Source organism: Panthera tigris, chromosome B3, assembly GCF_018350195.1.
Source record: "Panthera tigris isolate Pti1 chromosome B3, P.tigris_Pti1_mat1.1, whole genome shotgun sequence".
NCBI classification, from domain to species: domain Eukaryota; kingdom Metazoa; phylum Chordata; class Mammalia; order Carnivora; family Felidae; genus Panthera; species Panthera tigris.
The window spans coordinates 125,106,517-125,130,422 of NC_056665.1; the positions used below are offsets into that span (position 1 = coordinate 125,106,517).

The 23,906-nt window shown below is 37.9% G+C and overlaps 1 protein-coding gene across 1 annotated transcript in view; it reads right to left on the reverse strand.

The window, feature by feature from the left end:
* Window positions 1–712: 712 nt before the first annotated feature.
* Window positions 713–23,906, reverse strand: part of SEL1L (SEL1L adaptor subunit of ERAD E3 ubiquitin ligase) — a 52,587-nt gene continuing 29,393 nt past the window's right edge. The window contains exons 10-21 of the mRNA XM_007094994.3: window positions 23,646–23,800; window positions 20,302–20,358; window positions 18,213–18,281; window positions 17,195–17,272; window positions 15,821–15,883; window positions 14,442–14,529; window positions 13,968–14,116; window positions 13,040–13,205; window positions 12,436–12,510; window positions 11,100–11,272; window positions 7,064–7,192; window positions 713–4,997 (exon numbers count right to left, since the gene is read on the reverse strand). Of these exons, the coding sequence (XP_007095056.1) occupies window positions 4,788–4,997; window positions 7,064–7,192; window positions 11,100–11,272; window positions 12,436–12,510; window positions 13,040–13,205; window positions 13,968–14,116; window positions 14,442–14,529; window positions 15,821–15,883; window positions 17,195–17,272; window positions 18,213–18,281; window positions 20,302–20,358; window positions 23,646–23,800 (1,412 nt within the window). The 3' untranslated portion in view covers window positions 713–4,787. The remainder of the gene's footprint in view (window positions 4,998–7,063; window positions 7,193–11,099; window positions 11,273–12,435; window positions 12,511–13,039; window positions 13,206–13,967; window positions 14,117–14,441; window positions 14,530–15,820; window positions 15,884–17,194; window positions 17,273–18,212; window positions 18,282–20,301; window positions 20,359–23,645; window positions 23,801–23,906) is intronic.

Below are 23,906 nucleotides of genomic sequence, written 5' to 3' on the forward strand. Positions count from 1 at the left end.
CCAAGTGACTCCTCTTTACTTCCTCTTTACTCAGATCACCTTAATCTATGTAAATTTTATCATTGTGTGAGGCTCTGTAAGCTCTCAAAAACTTTCTGGGACAGGGCAATGCATAAAATACACTTTAGATACATTTCACTATGTATCACAGGCTGGTTCAGGTCAAAGATCTCAGAGATTTAAAAAGTGGTAATGGAGGGGGCACCTGGCTGTGTCAGTAGAGCATGTGACTCTTGATCTCAGGGTAGTGAGTTCAAGCCCCATGATGGGAGTAGAGGTTACTTAAAAAGTGGTAATAGGGCAAAATAGGTAAAACTTCCAGTTATAAATAAGTCATGAGGATGTAACCTCCAGCACAGGGGACATAGTCAATAACACTGTAATAACTTCATATAATGCCAGATGGTAACTAGACTTATGGTGGCGATTTTATAATGTAAAAAAAAAAAAACAAAAAAAAAAAAAAAAAAAAAAAGTAACATTTCTTAACATATTCATATTGTCCCTAGGGCAAAATTCAACTTAGAAAAATCTGAATTTAGGGAGTTAAAAGTAAATGAAAGATGGATTCAAACTACTCCAAATCAATGTTCCCAGAAGCTTCTAAAATTCCAGAAAGGGCCATTAAAAACTGAATCATTCAGGTTAAAAAAAAACAAAAAACAAAGAGTCTGACTGGAAAGGTGGTCACGGCATATTACAGCATACAGGATAACCAGAGGTGGAGTCTTTATTTCACAAGTTTCAAGATACAGTACAAAACGAATCTGTACATCTCTCTATTAACAGGATTTGTTTACACAATTATATTACACTTCACCAGCCTTTATACCGTATTTAATTAAATACAAAATAAATTTACAAAAAAGTCTACCATGGTGTTCCTTCCAATGCCAGCTTATGGTCTTTTTAAGCTTCTCGTAAGTATTGACAGTGGTTATACCTTGATCGAATCGACACTATGATTTTTTTTTTTTAAATAAAAGAGACTAGTGTCAGCGTGTTTGTCATTGCAAACAGGAAAAACAGTGCGTGTAAAGAGGACTGCCTGCACGTAGCCAAGACATCCTTCCCATGCACACAAAATCAGAGTTTTGCTGGTGCAAACAGTCATTTTAAAACACAAATCATTTTTAGTTGGGGTATTTTAGGTTTTCTTGAACTACCTAGTGGCAGGAGAAATTTAGCTGCTTTTCAAGGACTGCCCCACATTTAAAAATCAGGTAGTGCCTCAGACAGTGTGGTGTTCAAAAATCTTCCATTTTCATTTATAGTGGAGGACAATGACTGAGGAAAAAGATTTTCATGAAAATCGTTTTCTTTTGCTTTATTTCTTGCATTCTCCTCGTCATAATGTGGTGCAACACGTATTAAACTCACTTCCAGAACAAATACTGGCTGTCCTCGGGGCAAAAGTAGCCCATTCTGCTCTTCTTGGCAGGTGAAGGGGCTGTTTATCTGACACTGTTTTGAAATGTGCATGTGAAATGTTAGTCCAAACCTCTGTGAGGGAAGTTTTTTTGCAGACGGGGCTAGACAGTAATACACATGCTATACACATGAAGAGCTGTGGTCTCCATTTACAGGCTTGCATGCATACTTCCAAAACACCGGTTTGAAGAACAAATATGAGCAGCAAAGAAAAGAGGGAAAAACGAAGCAAGAAAAAAAAAAAAAAAACCCTATACAAAATACTTAAGTTTCCCGGAGGCAACAGCAGCTCCTTAAATAAAGCATCAGATCATGGTCAGATCATGGTAGAGTTTCTACAACTTTCCAATGGTACAGAGACAGAACAGCTTAGCAGTAAAACTTTCACAAATTAACCTTATATGCACAAGGGTAACAAATCCTCAAGAGTATCAAGATAAACGATTCCCAAGTTAATCTCATTTCAGTGCTAAATAATGAATTTTGAAAAAAAAAGGGGGGGGTAGTTACTTTTTCTGTGACACTGAATATTAACCAAAAATAAGATAAGCCTTACTCAGAGAACAGAAACAAAAAAATTCAACCACAGAAAGAAACAAAACAAAACAACCCCAAACACCAATGCTACCTCTGTGACATAAAAAAGAAGAAGAATGGTCTCAAAACTCTGGAACAGTTGGCTAATCACAAAGCACACGCACAGGAGAATATAAGCTAAGTGGAGTACTACTGTCGTCACCTTTGATGGCAGGAAGACAGGCTATTAAAGGGGTCAGGAGACAGGCTACCGTGGAGAAATGAAGCTGTGCTCAATCTGCTAACTCTAAGTTCTAACATTAAAACTCCTGAATTCTGGAGTTAGTTTAATGTCACTGACATTAACTAGCTTTAGTTACTGTCATTTTATTCAAATGGATGCCATTTGATTAGGTAAGTATTGAGCATTATTTTAGGAGAAACACCAAACCCAGTTCCTACTTGCCTAGGTATTATGTCCCGTGAACAGAAAAGAAAAAGGGAGCAGAGTATTTTGAGACAGTCGTAAGGACTGAAGTCACAAAGCCGTCTAGGAACTAAGTTATTTTAAATAGACCGTTCAAATTTCCAGTAGCAAATGACTCAAGGGTTTGGCAGGACGGGGGGAAAAGGCCAAGAAAAGGGTTAGAATATTAGTAATAAAGAGGAAATGGCAAGTAGTTGTAAACTAACAGGAAGTTTGTTATTGCATGAAGAACAAGACTGCGCTTTCCCATCTGGCTTTATTTAGGTAGTGCACACTGTTTTATGAAATGTCTTCTCAGAGTACTAATGGAGGGAAGTAAAGCTAGAGATAAAAATGCTGCTAAAGGAGAAATCAGGTGGGTGGTAGAGGAAACAAACGGTTGTTTACTCATCTTAAAGGGGTTTTTAAACATTTAAATAAATTACAACAGTTCTTTCGAAAAGAAATGTGGCTGCTACCGTGAATTACAGTTTTGAAGGGTGAGGAGAAGACGCAGTGGTGAAGACACCAACATATTGTACCAACTGCACTCAGATCTCTCTCTCTCTGTGTAAGAGATCAAAGAAGTCTTAATATTTAAGAGCTGCCCAAAGCAAGGGGATGTTTTTGAGGGTGGCATTTCTTACCTTTCAGATATGCATTTATACATATGGTTCCCTCTGTCGCCACCTCTTCAAATCTGGAAGCAACTACGTGGGTGTAAAATTTGCTTACCAGGTTTCTCAGAATACTCTAAACACACATGAAAAGCATACAACTTCACATTTAAAGCCTTCGTGTTCATTACAGACTACTTAAATCTAGTTCTAAATACAATCCCAACTTCAAAACCCAAAGTCTTACAACTCTACAGGTAATAAACTCTTCAAGTTTTCTGGCAGATGAGGGACTACGGAAAGAGTATAAAGGTTAATATAAACAGACTGAGGTCAGTAGGCATAGAAAGCCTGCTCAGATACTAATGTAGTCTCAGACTAGACATAGGCTGGTGAATACCACCATCCGATAGTAAAAAGAAATACAAATTCGGTTTAAATTTCTTCATTTGTATGGTATGTGAAATCCTCGGTTTTCTTTGTTGTTGTGTTTCACGCTATTTAACCAGACTCTGAAGTATAATGGCCTTGATTTTCCTAACGTCAACAGTGGGAGGGTGGTGAATAGGACAGCTAACAAAGTGGTTGACTTTCTACTGTAATATAAAACTGCAGAAGTAAAAATCTACCTGAACAGTATAAACAGGCTTTGGCTTTCCTCAACCACTGAGTTTAATACATCTTAGATTCTCAGAGTTTTAGTTTTATAATGGTAGTCACTGTATGCCACATCTTGGCAATAATATTTCAAATTTAAAGAATTCAGGAGGGTGCAAACTGTTCTTTTGCAATAAAAAAATGCAAAGTAAAATAAACCCTGGGAACAAATGCTTCATCTTTCGGGCAAGTGTGTCTATCATTTTGGTACCCCACCCAGAATTCTTTAGTATTGTTCTAATTTCTCCCACTTAGTCCATCCTCTGGCTTCCGGATCAAGGCTCTGTATACTCAAAACAAACAAGCAAATTACATCGAGTAGGTGGGGCAGATTCACATGTTAGCTCAAGGAGTCAGTTCACAATGTTTCATCTATTCCATTCCAGAGAAGTGAAGGTCACGTAAAACTCTTTAACAGGACTTTCAGTCTTTGAAGGACACAAGTACGGTATCAAGTGTGACAATCACCAGTAAGAAGAAACCTCCCAGCCTTCCCTTTTAAAATAATATGTTGAATACGTATACTTGCATGTGGATTGGTAAAATTTCTCAGTTATTGCAGTTCTGAAACACTTTGAAGACTTTTTTTTTTTTTTTTTTTTTTTTTTTTTTACTTAAAAGGCAAGTTCTATTTTCAGACTTTCAAACATGTTAAGGTTAAACTTGCAACTAACTGGTTTTTCCTTTTTACAGTGATCAGTTTTTAGTGTTGATGCACAAGACCTTAAAGGTGGCTGATAGAAGAACTTATGCACATTGAGAGAATGACCAAAAGGACCCAAGAAAGACAGCTGGGTACAGCAGACATTGCGTCTCACATGTTTCCAGGAAAAAAAAATGGGGGGTGGGGGGTGGGAGGGGGAAAGCCACTGAGAGTTGTTACTCCATACGGCACTGAAACAAACATTCAACTCAGTTTAGGTAAGAGTTACTTATCCCTGAAAATAAAGGCATCAGATTCTAAGCAGCTTTAGGAATTCAATGTTTCCTTGTGCCTCTTCCAGGAGGTGACCACTGATCCGAAGTCCTAAATCAAATGCAAGTGTTCTCAGCAAACAATTTCCTTGGTTGTCACTGATCAAGGCTGGACACGGTGGCTGTTACTGTGGTGGCTGCTGCTCTGGTGGCCCCTCCTGCTGCGGTGGCGCTGGCCGTGGCCCTGGGGGCCTGGGTAGAGGCATGTCCTGGTGCTGCCTCTGCCGGTAAGCTATAACTGTTCCCAACAGCAATGCGATGATGGTCATGAGGTAAAGGTCCCACTCAGGCCCCAAAAGCTGGTCCATGTCAAGCTGGGTGAACAGATCTCGAATCTTAATGAAAATAATATAAAAATCATTACAATCACTAAAATGTCAGAGAAGGAAGCAGGAAAAAGTTGTATCACAAATCAGAGATGAATACAGAACTTATTAAAATAATTGGTTTTAGGAATGTTTTGCAATGGCTTAAATAAAAAGGCTTTAAGAATTCAAAAAATAATGTGTCTCAGGAACTGAGTTATTATTTCATGACAGTAGATGATACAGAATGTCTAGCCGGGTTCCTTTCCTTTCCATCAGTAATCGAATGCATGCATTTCCAACCACTTTTCACAGAAAAGATTTGCAAGGAATACTGGGGACAATGGAAGGCCATGGGGAGGCAATCAGTCTCTCAGCACTTGTCACCTATCTGTAGTGATGGCAGCCCTGTTCTCATGACAGCAGGGTTATTTCACTTCCTCCCTCATCTAGCTGGAGATGGCAGGAATTCAAGCGTTTAATAGCTGAATGACTAATGCTTTTCAACTAGGATTTCACTAAATATTTAACACTTTTGAACTTGAACTTTAAAGTTATGTTCTTAGTCCATAATACTTTGTTTAGGTGTCACTTAAGAGAAGTTACTCCTGAAATTTCCTGACTGCTACTTACCTATGAAGGAAGTAAACATGTGGTATAATTCTTTATATTTAACTAAAATTATATTTAAAAGGTCCCCATAATATAGATTTGTAGATGCAGGTGCTAAATTTTCCTCGAAAAAGATTCTAAGAAACTATTAACTGTGTTTCCTGGGGTGGGACCTGTGATAGGGGATTTTTGTCTTTTCTGCACTGACTTTCTCACCATCAATACTTGGTAACTCTTTTCTTTTGGTTGGAATATCTAGGTGGTAGGCTTATGGAGAATTTATTGTCTTCTTTATACTTCTGTATTAAAAAAACAACAAAGATAGGATACACTTAGTATGGTATAAGGCGTGACTAAATCCTAGTCTGTAACTAACAGTTCTTAGTCTTACAAACTGTGAGAGACAAGGGTCTGAAACAGCCCCGAGAGAGGAAAACAGCAGGCTGCCACACTGTTAGCTTTTCAGTGAAAGGAACAAAGACTGTTTCCACTAGTGGAGGGTACGGTGCGTCTGGCTCAGGCCACCAAGCAGTTCTAAAGGTGCCATTACAAGTGTGTAAGCAACCAGGAGGACGGAGTCCAACACCTCCAGTCCTTCGGAGCCCTATGCGGGGAGGACCTCAGTACACGAGACAGGGCTGCGAAAAGGAACATCACCCTTTCCACCTGTATCACACAGGAGGAAAAGCCCTTTCTGGAATCTAATGCGAAACGGTGTATCAACCTGTTCTGAAAGATGTTAATGAAAGACTGAAACATCATCCTGTTCTGGTCTGGAGTAAATTCAAGTTTTGTAGCCCTTGTTTCTGCACACATTTCAGGACTTTCGGAGTTAAATCCTGTTCCAGTTAATCCATTACAAGGAAGTACAGTTAACAAAATGTAAAACTGGAAAACCCAAGAGCACCTACACAGAAATACTGGTAAATAAGGTCAGCAGTTTTGAAAGGAATGGGGAACCCACCTCTCGTCTAGGTTCCACCATGAGCTTATTTAAAGTAGTTCAAGGTATTTTTAGAGAACAAAGTTCGAGACGTGTTTTTAACATGTTTCTTGCTAATAGCACAATCTGAAGTACAACAGCCTGGGCAAGTTCTCAGGTTCTCCTTCTCCCTTTTGAAGGGTCTGGTCTGAGTCACTGCCAGGCAGTCACCTGATTTAATGTTTACTGAATTTAGTTAACCACTCCTTCAAATCGCCAAGGGTTGGTCTCGGTTTTCTCTGAGCCAGAAAACACCTGCATCAGTGGAAACTGCTTTAGCACCTGGAGCTACTGTCAAGTGGTTCCTGAAAACATGCTGCTCTGTGGCTATGTTCACCCCACAGCTGATGCGATCACCTGGTCCTTCATCTGGGGCAGAAGGGAAAGCACCAGACCCCTGAAGGACACTCCTCCCTTCTCCCTGAACTTTTCCAATAAAAACTTCTGGACCGAGCAGGTTATATCACTTATATTTTAATTAAAAGAGGCACGGAACACTTACGTTTGTCTCCCGGATGTACTGCAAGAAATACACCACAGCCAGTTTGCATAGTGCTAGGAAGACTGGTACCTGTGCGTCTGGGCTGGCTTCGGCCGCCATGTCATAAAAACGTTTTGCAAGGTGAATATCCTATAATACAGGAAATAAACCAAAATTCATCTCTTGGTAAAATAAGTAAAATAATATTACTTAGTTTATATAGTCATATCAGTTTGTGCATTCAGAGCATTGACTTTACCTTTCAAGTTTTCATTTTAAAATTTCCCTTACCTAAAAGGATAAACCCCACCTTTAATTGGGTAATATTTCTTTAATCATCTAATGGCTTAATTTTGAAAAATCTAACTGAACAATGTTAAGGTTTAACTCCTGCTCCTCCTGTCTGACATCCTACTTGCTGTGTATGCATAACACTGTCACTCTGAAGACTCCCGGGGGCAACCTAGAAGTCTCAAGTTCTGGGTCAAGTTAAGTAAGTTTCTTAAAACTTCACTCAGTGTAAGCAATTCAGGTTTCAGTTTGGAGCAGTGATCCTCAAACTGGTAATATGCTCAAGATGTTTCAAATGGTACTCGCATGGATAGTGTTAAGGGACCTGCATGCTGGGTTTCCTGCCTTAGACATATTTCCGTAAGGGGTGAAACGAGTCATTACGTATCCGGGCCCAGACCGAGTGCTCTGCATTCAGATAAATGTTGAATGGCATGGGGAGACACAGTGAAATTTTCATTTAACAACGTCCCTTTCTCCATGCCCTGACTACTGTCAAAGGATACCAAACTCCAAGGCAAGAATTCCATGAGACATGGGAAAGAAAGGCTAAACATTAAAAAGGACCTTCCCACATAGTTCAATGTAAGCAGTTACTGTCAGCTCTTCCCTATACTGTCCCTAGGGGGTGTCGTTAGTGAAGAAGGGCACCTTCCAACCAACAACAGTACTGGTAGAGTCAGTGTCTTTGGTTCAAAAAAAAAAAAGGTAACAAGTTTTTTTCTGGACTGCCACATTCTTCAGGATCATGGATCAAACTTTATGTGACAACATAGACTTTTGTGTGGATGATTCAAAGGGGTAACTAAATTTTATCAATCACATCCTGACTTATTTACTCTGTGTAACACCAATCCTCATTTAATCCTTAATATTTTTCTAGCTGTACTACATGCTGGATTGATAGTTTTTAGTAGTATGTAAGTTTCCTTCTTTTAAAATTGGGAAAAAATAAGAAAAGATGATCATGGATAATCATGGAATGAAACTAATGGAATCATTTTTTTTACACATGATTAATTATTCCTGAAAGCTGCATCCCTGAGTTCTGTCCTCCCCATTCTTATCAAAGGAATACTATGCTCTTTACCATCGTCTTTATTGACAAGAATTTATATAAGCTACATATAACATTATATTGCAAATTACATTATGAGAATGCACACTAATTAATTTTCTTGGTTTCTAATCTATTATAAAAGCAGACTGTCAGAGTTCTATCACTTTAATTTTGATTGCTTTCAGTAAATTATTATGAAGTGTATCCCAAAACAACCACAACTATGTGTAATCTTTATTAGTCATCAAACACACATTAATTTTATTTGAATTAAAAAAAATGAAGTCAGTCTTGCTGATGGAGGCAAAGTCTGACCTAGCTGAGTGGTCTGCCAATTAAGAGAGGCTCTGGTAGCTTGGTCAACATGGCAGAGATCTTCCACAAACTGAATGTACTCCATCTGCAGTTCCAGAGTCTTGATAAAACTATATTCAAGTATCTAATAGTAACATAAATGTAAAATATGAACATTTACATATTGGGATTAAAATACATATTCAAATGTGGTAAAATAAAAGGCACTTTGACAAAAAATGGTGCATTAGCAAAATGAAAATGAGTAACTTGCCCTTAAGCACATTAGGTCAACAAAGTGTCTCTAAGTGATGAAGAGGAATATAATTAGTTATCTGATAAACCTAGGTAAAGCCTTTCAGCATTCTCTACAGAAACTAGAAAATGAATGACTCCAGTGACAAGGGAATAAATAAATGTATCCTTTCCAAGTCTCCAGTTTCCAACAAGATTGAAGGGGGACCTAACCAAAGTGTCAGTGACAGATCACTCTGATTTTTGGCATATGTTATAGACTAAATGTGTCCCATCCTCCTGCTAAATTTCTATGTGGAAACTCTATTCTCCCTCATGTGATGGTTGGGATTAGGAAGTGAGGTCTTTGAGAGGTTATTAGGATTAGATGAGGTTAAAGGGGTAGAGCTTTCATGAATGAGATGAGCATCCTTAAAGAATCCCTAAGTACTTGCTGCTTCTCTCCTGCTCGTTGCTCAGATGAGGACAAAAGCCAGAGGACAGTGTCTGACCAGGAAACAGGGCCTCCTCGCCAGACACCAAACCTGCTGCCACCCTGAACTTCAACTTCTCAGCCTCCAGAACTGTGAGAAATTCTATTATTTAAGCCACCCTATGGTATTCTGTGTAGCAGCCTGAAGGAAAACAGCAAGCAACTCGAAAGCAGTTTAAAGAACTAAGTGACCTTGCTATAATAAAATTCTCCCCAATTCCCATGTACTTGTTTATGTGAACAAGGTTCCAGCCATATATTTATAAAATGAGGGGCGCCTGGATGGCTCAGTTGATTAAGTGTCCAACTCTTGAGATCGAGCCCTGTGTTGGGCTTTGTGCTGATGGCATGGAGCCTGTTTGGGGTTCTCTCTCTCTGCCCCTACCCCATTCACACTCTCTCACACTCTCAAAATAAACTTTAAAAAAAAAAAAAAAAAGGAAATTAATGCTAAATTTACTCAATGATACTTAAACTAATTTTTAAAAGATGCTCCATTCAACTCATTAAAAAATACATTTTTAATAATTATCACAGAAAGTAAAATTTTAGTGAAATTCATAGTATTATGTTGATTTGTTCAATATTGTATTGATAATTAACCAACTATGGCTAGTATCTTATGAATTTTTCTTAACACTTAGAGCCTATAATCATAGGAAATAAAATTCAAAATTTGAATTTACATACTTTGTTTCAGGTAAGTATGATTGATCAGTAAAATATCTAAGCATTAAAAACATTACATTTACATGCAAATCTACGAAAACAATGACTTGAAAATATGAATTCAGGAAGAAAAGGAAAAGACACAATTTTCATTTAATAAATTTGTTGTGTTTTTAAAAAAATTAATGATGAGGGTATCAACATTTTGGTATTTGGAGTAACTTAGTCATTTTATTTAAAAAAAAGGGTTGATGCTTAAAATAGGTAGAACTCAGACCTTCTGAAGCTTATGATGAAAAATTTTAAATGTCAAATTAAATACGTGCAGGAGAGGGGTGCCTGGGCGGCTCAGTCAGTTGAGTGTCCTACTCTTGATTTTGGTTCAGATCATGATCCCAGGGTCATGGGATCGAGCCCTGCGTTGGTCTCCACACTCAGTGTGGAGCCTGGTTGGGATTTTCTCTCTCTCTCCCTCTGCCCCTCTACCCCTGTTTGAGCTCACCCTAATTTAAAAACAAAAAAAATTAAAATAAAAATGTGCAGGACAAAACACAGTTGTTCAAAATTCTCTTAAGGGCATATAGGCAAAAAGTTAAGACCATGGCTCTAAAGAATGTTAGACTCCATTAGGAAGGTATAAGAGTCAGAAATACGTTTGTCAGTAGCAAACATCTTACTTCATTTCAAAATACAAAGAACAGAATTTGGCTGAAGATGGACAGATAGTTTCTCAAACAAGGAGTTGCTGATCGAGGCAGCACCATATTTCCATTTCCACGACTCTGCTTTTGGCTTATTGTACATAAAGCAGTGTGCATGTGACAGCAACATGCGTATGTCTGACGACGGAAGAGGTGCAAGGGCGGGCTTCTGAAATATTACAAAACTGCCTCATAACTTAGTACCTAAAATCGGAGCACATTCCGAAAGAAAGCCTATTTTCTAGAAATAAATGCAGACGTTTCCCCCAAATCACAATTACATCATTCTAACATTTGTTTTGAAGCCAGCCTCACCTGTTTAATGCCCAGTCCTTTCTCGTGCATATACCCCAGATTAAACATGGCTTGTGCGCTGTGTTGCTGCTCGGATGCCAGACGATAATGAATGAACGCAGTCTCATAGTCTACGTCAGTGCCAAATCCATAGAAATGATAGTCTCCAAGCTTAATTCTAGCCACCGTATAGCCTTAAACAAAAATTAAATGCAAAACTGCCAGTAAATAAAGTGCGTTTAAAACGGACCAAATTGTTGTTTCTCCTCCTGTTAACATGCTTACATAAAACACAATTTTAATTGGCAGTATGTAAACTTTATAACAAATCCTTCAGCCAAGCTATAAATTCAATAAAGATTGAAACTAGAGGTATTGCTCTTCTGAAGCAGGTTGTGCAACAGGGAGAGGTATAACAAGGTGGGTGGTACTCCCCATGTCACAACAGTACTCTTCAAATGAGCATGTTCTAGTCTATCATGCCATTTATACTTTCTTTTCCTTTTTTGTTTTTAAATTTAAATTCTAGTTAGTTAACATACAGTACAATGTTGGTTTCAGGAGAATTCAGTGATTCATCATATACAACACCCAGTGCTCATCATAACAAGTGCCCTCCTTAATGCCCATCACCCATCTAGCCCATCTCCCACCTACCTGCCTCCATCAACCCTCAGTTTGTTCTCTATTGCCAAGAGTCTCTTGTGGCTTGCTTCCTTCTCTTCTCTTTGTCCCCCTCTTCCCATAAATTCATCTGTTTTATTTCTTAAATTCCACATACGAGTGAAATCATATGGTATTTATCTTTCTCTGGTTGGCTTATTTTGCTTAGCTTAATACATTCTAGCTCCATCTATGTCACTGCAAATGGCCAGATTTCATTCTTTTTGATGGCTGAGTAATATTCTGCCATTTACATTTTAAAGTAGTTCAATTGGACCACTGTTTAGGTTTGAAGAAGGGATAGCCAGGCACTGTTGAGAGGAGTATGTGTGAGAATAAAATAGTCAAACAAAAAAAGATGGGGAAAGGTTAAAATCTTTTTGGGTTTTAGACTAATATTTTATTATCTATTCCATGTGATTCTCATTTTATGCAATATAACTGGCTTCAAACAAAAAATCAAAGAGTAAACCATAACGTGATATAAATGACCAATCACAATTCAATAATTTAGAAACCCTGTGACGAGAACTTCCGTTTTAAGAATAGATAAATCACGATGCAACTTAAGCAACAGTTAGTATGTTGATGAATGACATTATTTAGTTTTTATGGGAGATTCAAAAACAAAACAAAAACAGTACAGAAAGATCCCTGGGTGAAACTCTTACCCTAGAATGAGTGGGTTACTCACCTTGGGAGGCAGCCCTGTTCCAGTGCAGCAAAGCTCTGGGGTAAGTTTCATTCTCACCTACAATGGTTGCTTCTCCTACAGGGAAGATGAAATAAATACAACTTAGGCATTTAAGGAAAGGCACTAGACTTTTAGGCTTCATTTACAAGCTAGGGTGGATATGTGGGGCATAACTGGGATATAACAAGTATTAAATGACCAAAGTATTGTATTGAAATTAAACAAGTATTAGAAGGAAATACCGAGTTCAAAAGAATCACTGTAAGCAGGACAACACTACTTTCTGCAACGTGTTTTATCCACAGAACTAATCGGAGAGTAACCATGGAGCCACTTCTAGGGATCTACAGACCACTGGAAAAATGAGGTTCTTCTATCTGCTGTATTTTGAAAAATGTGTTTACTGAAAGCAGTTAATGCTAACTGCAAAACTAACTTTGATGGCTTAGGGAGCTGAGGTAAAGTACTCCAGCACGTGCGTTGTTAAGGTCTACTTACAACAATAAAGAAGTTTCTTTGTGGCTTTTCTCTTTAAAACAAAAACGAGCTACCTGATGTGAGCCTTCAGAGTCTAAACCCAAGGCAGAATGAAAGTGAACCTTACTCTGATCGAGAATGAAGGCTGCGTTGCTCTGTGCCACTTCATAGCCTTGTTCGGCCAGCAGGAGGTACTGGATCACCGCGGCGTTGTAGTCGCCATCTTTATAGCTGTTATAGGCAGTCATTAGCCTCTCCGACCACCGGCCTCGTTCACACACATTCTTAAACAACTGTGAGAACAGGAAAAAAAAAACCAAACCAGTAACAAAACAAGGAACATATGCCAGAAAATCATTTTTGCACTTTGGCTACAAGTGATTATTAAGCTACCTCTTTGAATCTCTGGCAACTTTATTAAATATATATAAAAGTCTGGGATATTTACTTGAAGATTTCAGTTAGTCTTTACAGCAGGTTTATAAAAATAATAGTAAACAATTATATACCATTACCCCCACCAGGCACTGTTCTTGTGCTTTATGTACAGTACGTACAGAAACTCCCTTACAGCTCCCACGAGGTTCATGGGGGACACTCTATGAAATAAGTCTTATTAATAGGCCCATTTTACAACCGAGGGAACTGAAACACAGAGAGGTTTAGAAACTGTGCTAAGCATTTAGCAAATGCCACTCTGCAGTGCCAGTTATGAGAGAGCTAAAGAGGAAAAGTTCCATTTAGAAGACATCAGCATTGCCTTTTGCAACATTCATTCGACACAGACCTCGTGGTGCTCAGATACTGTCTAGGAGGTGCTAGAGAGACTGCAGACAACACCCACTGTCCTTACAAACGTGGAGACCCAAATGAAACAAATAAGCATGAGGGTGACACACAGGCCCTCAGTGTCTTCCCTCAGTGTACCCAAGCTATTAGGTCGAATCTCTTTCTACTGTAGAAGAAATCATGCAAAGAAAACGAGAATTAAAACGATAGACTTTCCTCCTGGGAAAATGAAGTTCCTGTGTACGAGCTGGTAGAACAGCCCTTACCTCCACTGCCGTGTGACACGATCGCATCACACCTGTGCCGCTGGCATGCATCTGTGCTAGGTTATAGAAAGCCAAGATGTGGCCTCCCTGAGAAGCTAAGTTAAAATACTTCAAGGCCTGTTTATAATCCCTCTTGACGCCAATGCCATCTGTAAGGAAAATCACATGAAAGGTCAGAAATAGTTTTAAATAAGATTTAACTGAAGCATGAGAGCAGCCTTATATAAAGAGTAAAATCAAATGAAACTCAGAATTCTTACTCAGGAAAGATGGGAACCTTAGCAATACAGATTTGTATATTAATACAGATGAACCTAATTTACCATGAAAAACAAGATGCACAAATTACTGAAATGGGAGAACATTAATCAGCCCGAATGCGACAGCTCTCGTTTCCACATCAAAGTGGTATCTGATGGAAAATAGGCAATTTCGATGTTGGTGGATGAAGCATTTAATTCCAGTATTACTTACTGTAGTACATAGAGCCAAGCTGCAGCTGCCCGTCCACCCAGCCTTGTTCAGCAGCTTTCTGGAAATACTTTAGTGCCAGATCATAATTCTGTAGGAAAAGAGGTCACATGATCACATGATAAGAAAGCTCAAAAGGCTGATATACTTAGAAGTTAGGAGATTCATTTATTAAAAAGAGTCAACAAAACACATACAGGATATTCTCAAAGAGCCATTAAAAAGACTACCTTCTAAGTTTTCATAACGTACAGAGGGTAGTCTACTTTAAGTCACAGAGGGACTTAAATATTTAAGACTAAAGAAAAGCAAGTAAGAGTTTTTGTGAAACGATTTGCTGTGTTCACTCTCAGAAAGCATACACATCACCAGTGAAACACAAGATCAGGACTTAAGAAACAATCTTTCCTATTAACCAACAAATCTTTTCTAAACCTTAATTTTTCTAATTTCCTTAAATAAGGAAAATTATTCTCTTTATTCATTCTTTTCCTGTGTAACTTATCAAGCACTATATGATTATTAGATTTCAAATACCCTACGTATCCACAGAGAGAAACTAAAAGATCACTACTGAACTTTAGTGTCCTAAAATGACTAAAAAGAATCAAAATGAGACCACGCTATACTGGTTTCTGTGCTAGGGAACACCTACAGATTAGAATCTTAAACCTAATGCTTAGTTTCAGGCCCAATTAAAAACATACTACTTGGAGGGTTCATAAAGTGAAGAGAAGAGGACAGCATTGAGAATCCAGGGGCAACCATGAGGAAGTAGTAGAGAAGAATAAGAAGCAATGGCTTAGGAAAAGCAAGAGAACTTGCAGAATTCCAGGGAGGAAAGAGTTCAAGTGATGTAGAGCCAAAAAGTCAACAGGTGTTGACCCTTAGGAGGTTACTGGTGATCTGCATAGAGCAGTTACGTGAGGCAGAAGCCTAAGAGCTAATGAGTGAGTGGTAGCCACTAATACCGTTCATTTTTTGGAGAAACCTGGCTTTGCAGTGAAGGACTGGAGAGAAGAGAAGAGCAAAGAATAGAACAGAAAGCTTTTCTCTTAAATGGGAGGGACAAGCATTTTCTTTGCCTTGAGTGAAGAAGTAGAGAGGGAGAAGCTTAAGTCTTGGAGAGTAGACAGCATAGACAGAAGAATGAGAAGCAGCTTCACACCTTTAGAAAAGGTGCCAGAGACAGAGCTATTCGAAGAAGGCAGTCATATGGCAGGTGCGGGGTGAAGGGTGGTAAGCAGCCAAAGTCAGAGAATAGGAAAAGGTTCAGCTCTGGTTATAAAGAAAGGATTTCACCCAGGCTGGAAGCTAGTTATATTTCTCCAACTCACCAGCTGACTGCTTGTTTAAGTCAGAATGTTACACTGAAAACTTACAACTTGAACTCCTCTCCCGTAGAGGTAAGCCATTCCGAGTCCACTCTGACCGACTGGGTTGCCCTGCAAACCGAGAAAAAAGAGTGAATGGATTCATTAAGAAACTAGGCAAGAATAAATGACTGCAAAAGAAATAATTTACAAACACATTCAAAAAATGTCACTGCATTTTTCAATTCAAAATTCTCCTTCCCATCAGGCTAAATGTAATGCTGACTTTTAGAGATTTGGGGGTCAATAATTTGCGGAAAAAGAGCAAATAGTAAATTTATCTAGAATTAAATTTTGGTGACTTATGACCATCTGTTCCATGAGTTATGACAGAAAACATGACTAATGTGTTTCTTTTTTATTAAACTAAAAGTAGGTCACTTTTTTAAACACTTTTTTTAATAGGTAGTATTTTATTTTGTTTTTTTAAATGTTTATTAATTTTTGAGAGACAGAGCGCAAGTGGGGGAGAGGCAGAGAGAGAGGGAGACACAGAATCCGAAGCAGGCTCCAGGCTCTGATCTGTCAGCACAGAGTCTGATGCAGGGCTTGAACTCATGAACTGTGAGATCACAACCTGAGCACAAGTTGGACGCTTAACCAAATGAACCACCCAGGCATCCCAAAAAGTATATCACTTTTTTTGTGGTTTTTCATTGGTAATCACCCTCCCCGATAAAGAAGGAAGATGCTATGGTGTCAAGTCAACAACCAGGTAAAAAGCAACACTGGGATCAGGTGGCAAAGATATGCTAAAGGTTACTGGAGTCTCACAGAGCAAAGACAATCACTGTTTTGAGACCTGCAAGAGAAAAATCTAAAATTCAATCTCAACTAATAGGGACAGAGGCTTCTTTTAAAAAGTGTCACAGCACTCCTTTGGGAAATACTCAACTGACATTTAGAACTCAAGTAACATGTAGTTGGCAAGGAGATAAGTACACACACTGGAGGCATATGGGGTCTTAAAAATTCATATGTAGTTTTCTCTGGGCCAAAGAAAGTCTAAATTATGTATTTAAGATTACTGAAAGTACCTAGTTGTGTAAGTTTTAAGCCTCAAATTGCAATACAAATAGGGTAGATTATATGACTTTCAATTGCATTACTAAAATCAGTATTTCCTTAATCAGGAAACTTCTCAATGAAATTGAAACAGAGGCTTAATATTCAATAATGTGGTCTTCTCTATCCACCCCCTGCCCAACCAATAAAATGCCTTTTATTGGGAAGGTTTTTTTTCTAGCCAATCCATTCACACAAATCACAGGTGCTTTCAATAATTTGAGGCATGAGTTGGTTATGACTAATCCTTCAGTATAATAAACTTACTAAAATAATAATATGGCACACATTTCAATATGTTAAGTCATGAGATCTTACCATGTCAGCAGCTTTCTTAAAGTAGTGAAGAGCTGTCTCGTTACTCTGTGGGACAATATCACTTCCTTCTGAATACATCTACAAAACAAAGCCTGATTTTATTACGAGCTATAACCGTCTCTCCTATAATGTATTTCTAGCTCATCTCATTCTGGTGTTTGTGAGAGATCATGAAATCTTCCAACAAAGTTTAAAATTCCCCACAGGATATTTTAGAATTAAAAGCAAAGCATTAAAAGTAAACATTTTAGCATTATTATATATTCTTTGTCATATCACATTATGACTTCTCTATAAATATGAATACATTAAAATCAGCTCACGGATCAATCTCAAGAGGGGAAATCTTTAACTCAAGGTGAATCTTTTCTCTCACTCTATCCCAAGGCAGTCAAGTGGTTGATAAATTGCTTGGGATCAGTGATTAAATGAGAAAAAAAGGAGTGTTATTACCAATATCTGCTTCCATTTCTCTTCCACCACTATTGTCTCCAGGGTAAGATAAAGGGTAGGTCTTAAGTTCAGGAAAAGAAAGAACTAAAAGGTTTCAAACACTGAATGATCAGAGTACCAGGTATGGAACATGATGAAAGGGCCAAAAGAAAGAAGAATAGAAAATTAATGCTTAAACAAAAATATATGAGGAATACCAATTTCTATGCTACAATAGATGGGATGTCTGAATGTAAAGTTCTCAGGCCCCAAATAACTTGCTGCAATTATGTGGCAAACACTGCTGAGATTTTTCTATTTGCAAGAATTTCTGTGACATATTTATTCTGAGCATCCTAACCTTAGGATTTGTTATAGATGAAAATACCCATTGGTTTATACTGTATTTGTTTTCAAAATAATGAAAAAGGAAGTTTTTCTTACTTTGCCACAAGACACAACATCCTTGTATTGGAAACTTCATTTCCACTTTATTTTTGGTAAACCGTAGATCCTAAATACAACATGTGCTTATTATGCAAACACCTCTTGCTGTTACATAATATGTTCACAGGACATACAGTACCTTTCCCAAGAAGGCCATAGCATGTGAATTGCCAGCATTGGCTGCTAAATTGAAGTAGTCAAATGCTCTCTGTGAGAAAAGAATTTATTAAGATAATTAGTTTTTATAGAATCTATCTGCCTTTGGCTTTTAACCAAAATAATTATTTCAGGAACATTTAAAAAATCTTGTAATATTGCAGTTATCTCAGTTTAAGTAAAGAGCAACATGACATCTCTTGGCTGCTTAAGGTAACACACCCCCCCCCTCCCCCCGCCGAATCTCATATCCAATCCATCACTGAGTCCTGTAACTTTCACTACCAAATTCCTCTTGAATCCACCTACCATCCCCCACTACCACCATTCTAGGCTAAGCTACACTATCTTGCCCTGAACTTATGGATCACTCCCTTCCTTGATCTCCCTTGCTTTTTTTCTTGGGTCACCTAAAGCAACAGATATTTGTTGAGTTAATGCAGTTATATATTGGGAACTCAGTTTATTTCTTCTGTGAAGGTACTGAAAAAATTGATCACTGTGTGAATGTTTCACAAGTCGGCACCATACACCAAGAATATCCCAAAACTTGTATAAAAGGTATGCAGCAAACTCACCATCCAGAATTCTGTACCTGACATTTTTATTAACCGATTCATCTGGCCTAATGATATACATTTTAAAGACCTACAGCAATGAAGGCTGTCAAAATGCTGTCTGGAAAAAAAATTTAAAAAATAAATAATAATAAAGCATGGGTATCTGGTATAGTTTTAAGTGTACTCTGTTACCTAATTCTTAAAGTTGATGGGATATGGGAATGAAATACCCTTAATTAGAATATTTAACTGTTATGGCAGAATAACAGCTTTATTAGTCTGACAAACATTTATCAAGCACTCACTATGTACTAGATATTGTCAGATGCTGAGAATAAAGTAGCAAAGTCCATGCTCTTTTGCAACTTAGCTCTAGCAGAGGAAACAACTTAATTATATAATTAACACATTTATAATGGGAAAGGGCCATAAATACAGATTTTCAGAAACTGTAACTGTGGTACATGACCTATTCCTGGAGTGGGGTTAGGGGTGCAGGGAGATATTCTGGGGTAAGAGATACTGGAATTGAATTCTTCAGGATAAGTAGGAATTAGTTACATAAAGAAAGGAAGTAGAATAATACTCACTCTAGACAGAGGGACTAGTATTCCAGAAATCCGGGGATAGGGAGGTTCTTGATATTTTCAAAGACCTGAGAAAAGGTCCATGTGCCTGTGACTCAAAAGGCCAGGTTTTGGTCTTTAAGTGACTGGAAATTATGGACCACTCAAGAGTTTTAAGCAAGGGAACACAGTATCAGGTGTGTGGCTTACAAATACAGGCTACTGCTTAGCAGATGCAAGCAGGAGATGATTCACACAAGTGGTAGGTATACTGATAGAAGGGAAGAGATGAGAGAGATTTCGGGCATAAAGCAGACAAAAGCTGGTGACTGGATATAGACCTGACTGCTATAGTTGTATATTCCTTACTGCTCACAACCTCAACAATGACTGTTCCTCAGTTCTATGAAATATTTTCTTTTATTTCTTTAATGTTTATTTATTTTTGAGAGACAGTGATAGAGTGCAACCGGGAAGGGGCAGAGAGAGAGGGAGACACAGAATCCGAAGCAGGAGCCAGGCTCTGAGCTGCCAGCACACAGCCCGATGTGGGGCTTGAACTCATGAACTGCGAGATCAGGACCTGAGCTGAAGCTGGATGCTGAACCAACTGAGCCACCCAGGCACCCCTAAACTATTTTCTAATGGGAGTTTTAAGACATACTTCTATCACATACCTATAGGAAACTAAGACACTGTGTATGTATTTTTGGCAGTACTGAGAACTAGGTTTCAGAATTAAAAAAAGCCTTTCCCACCACTATAAGGTATAATCACATTTTTAGTCTTCAGCTTTCTCAGGGGTTAGCTGGATCTTAAAAGATCGTTTGTGAAGATTATCTAAATAACACAAACTTGATATTGTCATTGACTGACAAGAAATACATCTGGGGTATCATTTCCATCTACGACATGAAGTGCAAAGCCCCGGAAATAGGAAAGTTACCTGATGATTTTGTTCTACTCCACGGCCTCCGTGCAGATGCAGTTGTCCCAGACCAACCTGAAAATTAACAAAAATGAGCAGAAGTAAATGGTAGCATCTGGTGTGTAATTACAATTACAAAAAGGTTTCTGTTTATCATTCAAAAATTTAAAGACTTAGTCTTAACTCCTGAAGATATTACTCTACTTTAACGTACATTTTCTAAGAACTGAAAATGCCTGCTTTTAATTACAAGGCATCTTTCTGAAATAAAACATTTATTGCAGGCAAACTAAAACTGAACTTGTCACCAGGGAACCTACTCTAAAGGAAACACTAAAGGATGTGCTTTAGGAGGTAGGAAATTTATCCTGGGAAACCTAAAGATGCAGTAAGAAATAAAGAGCAATGGAAAGTTAAATTTGTGAGTAATCTAAATTATATGGACTGTATAAAATAATATCTTGTGGAATTCAAAAATTGACAGAATTAAGACATACAGAGTACTCTAAAGTTTGCACTGTCCAAGAAACGGTAAAAAGTGCTCATTCATACTAAACTTTGATAAAAGAGTAGTAAAACAAAGTCCAACTATCACATTAGTAGAAGGGAGGAGAAGCAACAGCAAAAACACTCAAACCAAAAGAAGGTAAGAGAGGAGAGATAAAGAAGCATGGAAAAGCATAAGGAAAGAAGGCAAGCAAGATAGAAAATTTAAACTTGAATATATCACAAACTACTTTCAACTAAAAGACTGTCAGAATGGATAAAGATATAAAAGTAGTCTTCTGATGCTTCCAAGAGACGTATCTTAAGCACAAGAAGTTGAATACAAAAGAATACAGAAGATACTCCATGTAAATACTAACCAAAAGAAAGTGGCATAGCTAGAAGCAGGCAGAGCACAAAAGCAAAAAATATTTCTTGACATAAAAGAGAACATTTCATGATATGCAAGCTAGTTTAACAAAAAGATAACAATATTAAGTCTAAGTGCACTCCACCTGGCTTAAAATACATAAATCAAAATTGACAGAACTACAAGAAGACAGAGACAAATCCACACCACAATGGGAAATTTAAACAATACTGTCTCAGCACTGGACAGAAAAAGCAGACAAATTCAGTAAGGATTCACAAGATGTGAACAATAGCATTAAGAAACATGACTCAACTGACACACAAAGAACACTATACCCAAAGACTGGAAAATTCATATTCTCTTCAGCATACAATATTTGCCTAAACTGACCAAGTGATGGATCATAAATCAAGTGTCAGGACATCTCAAACAACTGAAATCATGCAGAGTACATTCTGACCATGGTGGATTAAGCTAGAACTCAACAAAAAAGTAGAAAATCCCCATTTATATGAAAACTAAGCAATTCACTTCTAAATTTACACATGGGTCACATATGAATATATGAGAGAATATTGAGAATATGACAGTGGGAGAATGTATTCTACCAGATATCAAGATCCATTAAAGCTACAGAAATTTAAGACAGTACTGGCATAAGACATGCAAGAGAATATGCACAGAGCATTATTTGCAATAGCCCAAATCTGGGGAGAGTAAAGTGGGCAGGTAAGCTGTGGGATTTTATACAATGAAATAACCACAGGGTAATGTAAATGAATGAATTACAGCTACATGAAAACACGTGGATTGATTTCATAAACAATGCTGAGCAAAACAACCTGATTCCAAAAAATGTGTAGGATTTTTTTTTTTTTTTTTTTTTTACATAAAATTCAAAACCAGGCCAAACCAATCCATAGTGTTAGAAGTCAGTTCAGTGGGTTACCCCTGGGGAAGAGGGGGCTCCAGGGTGCTAGCTGTGCTACACAGGATGCTCACTTGGTGATAATTCAGGGGGCTGTATGCTTCAGATTTATGTACTTTTCTATATTAAGGTCATAATTCAAGTAGTAAAAAGAAGTAAATGATACATAATACCACATACGGATTTTTTTTCACTTGAGTTTTCCACTGAATACACTGAAGTATTCTATATTCTACATAGTTTTTTAATGGTTGCATAAAATTCCATCACATGGAAGTGTCATATTTGAAATAAGTAGTTCCCTATTTTGAGGCATTTAGATGGTTTTGAATTTTAACTGGTTTCTCATATAAAAGAAAGATGTTTAATTAGACAAGATAACTATTATAATTTCCATAAGCTAAGATTTAGATATTCCACTGCAGGTTTTCTTTTAAATTTAAAGAAATTTTAATGTTTATTTATTTTTGAAAGAGAGAGAAAAAGAGCAGAGGAAGGGCAGAAAGAGAGGGGGAGAGAGGATCTGAAGTGGGCTCTGTGCTGACAGCAGAGAGCTGGATGCGGGGCTTGAACTTACGAACTGTGAGATCACGACCGGAGCCGAAGTTGGACGCTTAACCGACTGAACCACCCAGGTGGCCCGTTTTTCTGTTTGTTTTGTTTCTTAAACCTAAGATTCCCTTCTGTTAAGTCTCAAAATTAATTGTTCTCAAAAAGTATCTAATGCTTATCTCTAAATTTCTAAATCAGAAAAGATCTGTTAAATTTCATAGAAAAAAACAGGCAGGTGTTGAAGTTCTCCTTTTTTAGGATTATCAAATAATCCATGAAATAACAAATTATACATGGTGTTTTGATTGATATACTGTACAATTTACATTGAACTGGGCTACTTAAGTTGATGCCCTTGAGGAAATTATGGTCTAAAACAAGCAAAGGAAACATGAACAGTAAATGGCTCTGAAGGGCATCTGAAATTACAAATGTTCCAGAGACTTTCTGTTTAAAAAAAGTAGCAGTTTTCATCCTTGAGGACTCTAATAAGAGCCTCATCATCTGTAAAACTCTGCTCTTTTCAAGCAATGGTTTTCAACTGTGGTGCAATCACAGGGCCAGCTTCTAGGAACACATGCCTAGTCTACATCCCAGATGAATCTTAACGGAAATGGAAATGTCTTTTTTTTTTTTTTTAAAGTTTATTTGAGAGAGAGAGTGAGCACATAAGCCAGGCAGGATTAGAGAGAAGGAGAGAGAGAATCCTAGCAGGCTCCACGTCATCAGCACACAGCCCCATGAGGGGCTTGAACTTACGAACCGTTGAGATCATGATCTGAGCTGAGATCAAGAGTCGATGCTTAACTGACTGCGCCACCCAGGCACCCCCCAAATGGAACTTTTTTTAAAGTACCAAGAGTCCTACACTCTAAAAAAAACAAAAAAAGCTCCTCCGGTGATTCTAATATATAGTTAATAATCGCTCAGAGCAATAAAAATGTTTCTAATAGATGTAAGTGCTTGCCCGAGACTATAATATAAAATGCAGTAAGATATACCGTGAGATGTTTAAATACATACCTGTGCCTGTACATCACCTTTTTCAGCTAGGAACTGATAATACTGAATCAAATCTTCTTCCAGCATTCCACTATTCATTCCTGGATTTTCCACCTCGTCAGGCAGCCGTATTCTCTGTACTACTGAGCCTCCTGTCAGTGAGATGTCACTAGCAACTGAAACAAGGGGACGAAGTAATAGCATGGAGGAAGGTCAGAAGCATTGTTCCACAGAAAAAAGTATCATTTCAGCTGCCAAATGCTGACAGACCTTATGCAAACA